The sequence below is a fragment of the Bombina bombina genome, chromosome 8, assembly GCF_027579735.1.
Source record: "Bombina bombina isolate aBomBom1 chromosome 8, aBomBom1.pri, whole genome shotgun sequence".
In the NCBI taxonomy this organism is placed as follows: Eukaryota; Metazoa; Chordata; class Amphibia; order Anura; family Bombinatoridae; genus Bombina; species Bombina bombina.
Window position 1 is genome coordinate 41506014 of NC_069506.1, and position 5000 is coordinate 41511013.

General features: G+C 37.7%; 1 protein-coding gene across 1 annotated transcript in view; it reads right to left on the reverse strand.

Annotated features, from left to right (window-relative positions):
- Nucleotides 1-5000, reverse strand: part of ARHGEF16 (Rho guanine nucleotide exchange factor 16) — a 206553-nt gene that overhangs the window by 28623 nt on the left and 172930 nt on the right. The window contains exons 8-9 of the mRNA XM_053690341.1: nt 3373-3502; nt 2531-2605 (exon numbers count right to left, since the gene is read on the reverse strand). Of these exons, the coding sequence (XP_053546316.1) occupies nt 2531-2605; nt 3373-3502 (205 nt within the window). The remainder of the gene's footprint in view (nt 1-2530; nt 2606-3372; nt 3503-5000) is intronic.

The following is a 5000-nucleotide window of genomic DNA, read 5'->3' on the forward strand; positions in this document are numbered from 1 at the left end:
GGCAGAAGATTGCCGAAAATCTTTATTAGCTTGCAGGTAAAAATTTAGAGCATGCACAACATCCAAGTTATGGAAAAGACATTCCTTATGAGAAGAAGGATGATGACAAAAAGAAGGAACAATTTCCTGATTAATGTTTCGATCCGACACCACCTTAGGGAGAAAACCCATTTTAGTATGAAGGACTGCCTTATCTGCATGTAAAATAAGGTACGGGGAATCACACTGAAAGCTCAGAAACTCTGAGAGCGGAAGAAATTGCAAGAAGAAACAAAACCTTCCAGGATAACTATTTATATCAATAACATGCATCGGCTCAAACGGAGCCTGCTGCAAAACTTTAAGAACAAGATTAAGACTCCAAGGAGGAGCAACTGATTTAAATACAGGCCTGATTCTGACCAGAGCCTGAACAAAAGCTTGAATATCTGACAAATCTGCCAGACGTTTGAGCAAAAGAATAGACAGTGCTGAAATCTGACCCTTCAGAGTACTGACTGACAAACCTTTCTCCAGGCCATCCTGAAGAAAAGATAAAATACGGGGAATACTCACCCGGCTCCAGGAGAAACCCTTAGATTTGCACCAATAAAGATATTTACGCCATACGTTATGGTAAATCTTGCGAGTAACAGGGTTGTGAGCCTGAAGCATAGTATCAATGACGGCTTCCGAAAATCCACGTCAAGACAGAACTAGGCGTTCAATCTCCAAGCAGTCAGCTTCAGAGATTCCAAGCTTGGATGGAGGAATGGACTCTGAATTAGAACGTCCTTCCTCAGAGGTAACCTTCAAGGTGGAAGAAATTACATACTTACCAGATCCGCGAACCAGGTCCTGCGAGGCCATGCAGGAGCTAATATAATTACTGATGCTCTCTCCTGTTTGATATGAGCAATGACTCATGGCAGGAAAGCAAATGGAGGAAACAGGTACGCCAGAGAGAAGATCCAAGGAACCGCTAGACCATCTATCAGAGCGGCCTGAGGATCTCTTGACCTTGAACAATAATTTGGAACATTGGCATTTTGACAAGACACCATCAGATACAACTCTGGAACCCCCCACCTGAGGGTTATCTGAGAGAACACTTCCGGATGGAGAGCCCACTCCCCTGGATGAAAAGTCTGTCTGCTCAGAAAATCCGCCTCCCAGTTTTCCACTCCTGGAATATGGATGGCATATAGGAGACAATTGTGAGCTTCCGCCCACTGCAGAATACGAGTCACCTCTTTCATAGTCAAGGAACTCCGAGTTCCTCTCTGGTGGTTGATGTAAGCCACTGAAGTGATGTTGTCCTATTGGAATCTGATAAACCGGAATAAAGACAATTGAGGCCAAGCTACCAAGGCATTGAAGATTGCTCTCAACTCCAAGATGTTTATGGGGAGAGAAGACACCTCCCGAGTCCACAAGCCCTGAAGCTTTTAGAGATCCCCAAACTGCTCCCCAGCCAGGTTTGTTCTGTGAAATCATATATATATATATATATATATATATATATATATATATATATATATATATATATATATATATATATATATATATATATATATATATATATATATATACACACATACATACACACATACATACAAACAACACACACACACACACATATATATATATATATATATATATATATACACATACACTGTATATACACACACACACATATATATATACACACACATATATATATATATATATATATATATATATATATATATATATATATATATATATATATATATATATATATATATATATACACATACATATAGACACACACATACATACAAATACAGTAAGATTTTACTTTATATTTTATTTTTTCAGGCAATATGTCTACCAAAAACACATACTTTTTAACATTTTTTAAATGCTTGAAATTCAATTTCTTTAGTACAATCTTCCTTTAAATACTGTGTGTGTAAAAAACTATTAGTGAACAAATAAAAATTTAGAATAAAACTTAAATAAATATAAATATATTGGTTTAGTATAGAGCGGTTATACTAACTATGATATTTGTGTATTTGATAGGAACTTAGGGGTTAATGAAATGTGTTTTAATTGATGTTATGTCATTGGACAGAAATCTGTATATAAAGAGTACTTTCACCACCTGTTCCATATCAGTGAACAAGTGCCCCAGAGGCATGAAACGTGTATGATGTCACAGGAGGTGATGTTCCCCCTGTTCCTGTTCATATAACATGTTTTTACCAAGTTGCTGTATGAGGATTATGTTTTTATTATCTACCGAATAAAGACTGGCTTTTTACCTATTGTATCCCTGGTGTGCCGAGGAGTTTCCTTGTTTTCCTATATATATATATATACATTACCATTATTTCATATTTATTAGGAAAACCTATTGAAAGGATATTTCCAAAGGAGTCTTTGCTAAGACTGAAAATCTATATGTTGAGTATTGATAAATAATTAGAGGGATGGTACAATATTGTTCTACTGCCTGAGGAGGGAAACGGCAGAACAATGTAACGGCTATTTTCACAATACTAACCTTACTGATCGCCTTCAGGGCTCGTGTAGTTGCTTCATATTCAGGACTGTTCATTCTGGTTTTCTGACAAATGGTCTAAATATATAAACAAATAAAATAAATAATTAGACAAAAATTACAGAAACAAAATAGTTACTGCCATTCAAGACAAAGCTGATTGATATTTCAGGTAATATTCATGTTGTACATTTAGATAATATAGAATTTTTTTTATAAAGTCATTTTCTAAACCTCAGCTTCAAAGGAAACCCAATAGATTGTCCACTAAACTCCAAAATGCTGAGATTCTGTGTGTCCTATGTGACACTCTTGACTTGCACCTATGTGGTTCCTCAGAGAGAGGCCACAGAAGTTCAGTGCTACTCCCTGCATGTTCATGTTATTGCGCTACTCTATGTAAAGGACTCACTTCTGCCTAAACTCTCTCTATAGGCTACCCATACCATGCCCAGTCTTGTTGAAATCATGGCACTGGGCTGCTCAGACACTGCCTGTGCTAGCCATGCCCACCCCTGTTCACAGAAACCTCTCTCATGGACCAAAGCCACACCCCCTAGGAACATTGTCCTAATTTTCCAGGTGAAAATGTACTCAAAATCAACCCACCAAGACTTACACATTTATTTTGTAAAACAACAATCTACTACGGAATTTGCTCCACAAACAGAAACTATACAGGTCAGTTTATTTATAAGAAGTTCCCAACAATAAATATGTGATACCAAGGATCCCCTCAATACAGTGTGGATACACTGACCTAACCTAAAACCTTAGAATGTCAGCTGTATAAAAGTATCATTAGTACACAGTTACTTCTGATATAAATACACAGAAATACTCACATCCATTAAGAGTGGGAGCCGTGTAACTCTCTGCATTGGGAGAATGAGGAAAGAGATCATGGGTAACCCACCACATTCTGGCTTCATTTCTATTTGTTTTAGCGCCTCTTTAAAAGCAGCATTTGAGGTTCTGAAATTAAAATGCATAATTTAGACTTACAAGAAACCATTTATGTAAAATTAGGTTCTCAACGTATATTTCAGGTATTGACATTCACAATTTATGTATTAACATCACAGTAATTACACTACTTGCGCAATCCTAAAAATATGTTTCCGACAAATAAGTACAATTTAATTATTGTTAAGAAACAAAAATTATAAAAGATATGTATTGTTCACACACACACACACACATATATATATATATATATATATATATGTAAATAAATAAATAAATAAATGTCCCGTAGGCCAACACTCACAGTTTTAGACGAAAAGCTACCCAGGGTGCTTCCACGATATAGATAGAATCAGTCAAAGTAAAGGATGCACTCGCCAGGATTTTCTGTGTTACCTTTTAATGTAACATTTCGGGGTATTGCCCCCTTCGTGAGGCATACAAATAACAGTTCAAAACTTACTTACCACCATGTCTTTTAAGCTATATCAAGTGTTGCAGTAGCAGGTCACGACCTGAAGCACCACTCCCACTGGCTGACGTCATCCGGTGGCGACCTGCTCACAGTACTCCCCAATGTGAAAATAAACCCTAACACCTCTAAAAACCAATATCACACGAGAAAGAGGAACCGTGTAAAAACAGAACCCAAAACCAGAAGGAATCACAGCAATGCAAGTGGTCGATTGTGCTATAATCCAGAACGGCTGTCAGATGGTTGTCATAGCAACCAAGATACAAATACAGCCTAGGAAGTGAAGGTATGGCACTAAGCAACCAGTTAAATCGCTGGACACCAAAGGAACGCCCACCACCAGCCTAAACCAGAACGTATAGTACAATGCATATTGTAAAAACAAATACACTATCGGTCTATCCCATTGATCGTATTTGTTTTTCCTCTTTGATGTAGCCTATTCCTAGCTTGTGCTATTTGCATTGTTATTTGTGCAATTTCGTTTATATGCCGCTCCTCTGTTTTTACAATATGCATTGTACTATATGTTTTGGTTTAGGCTGGTGGTGGGCGTTCCTTTGGTGTCCAGCAATTTGACTGGTTGCTTAGTGCCATAACTTCACTTCCTAGGCTGTATATGTATTTTGGTTGCTATGACAACCATCTGACAGCCATTCTGACTTATAGCACAATCAAGGGTTTATTTTCACACTGGGGAGTATACAGTGAGCAGGTCGCCACCGGATGACGTCAGCCAGTGGGAGTGGCGCTTCAGGTCGTAACCTGCTACTGCATCACTAGAGATAGCTTAAAAGACAGGAGGGTAAGCAGGTTTTGAGCAGTTATTTGTATGTCTGGCGAAGGGGGTAGGGTAATACCCCGAAATGTTACATTAAAAGGATACAAAGAAAATCCTGGCGAGTGCATCCTTTACTTTGACTGTATATACAGTTGCAGGAAAAAGTATGTGAACCCTTTGGAATGATATGGATTTCTGCACAAATTGGTCATAAAATGTGATCTGATCATCATCTAAGTCACAACAATAGA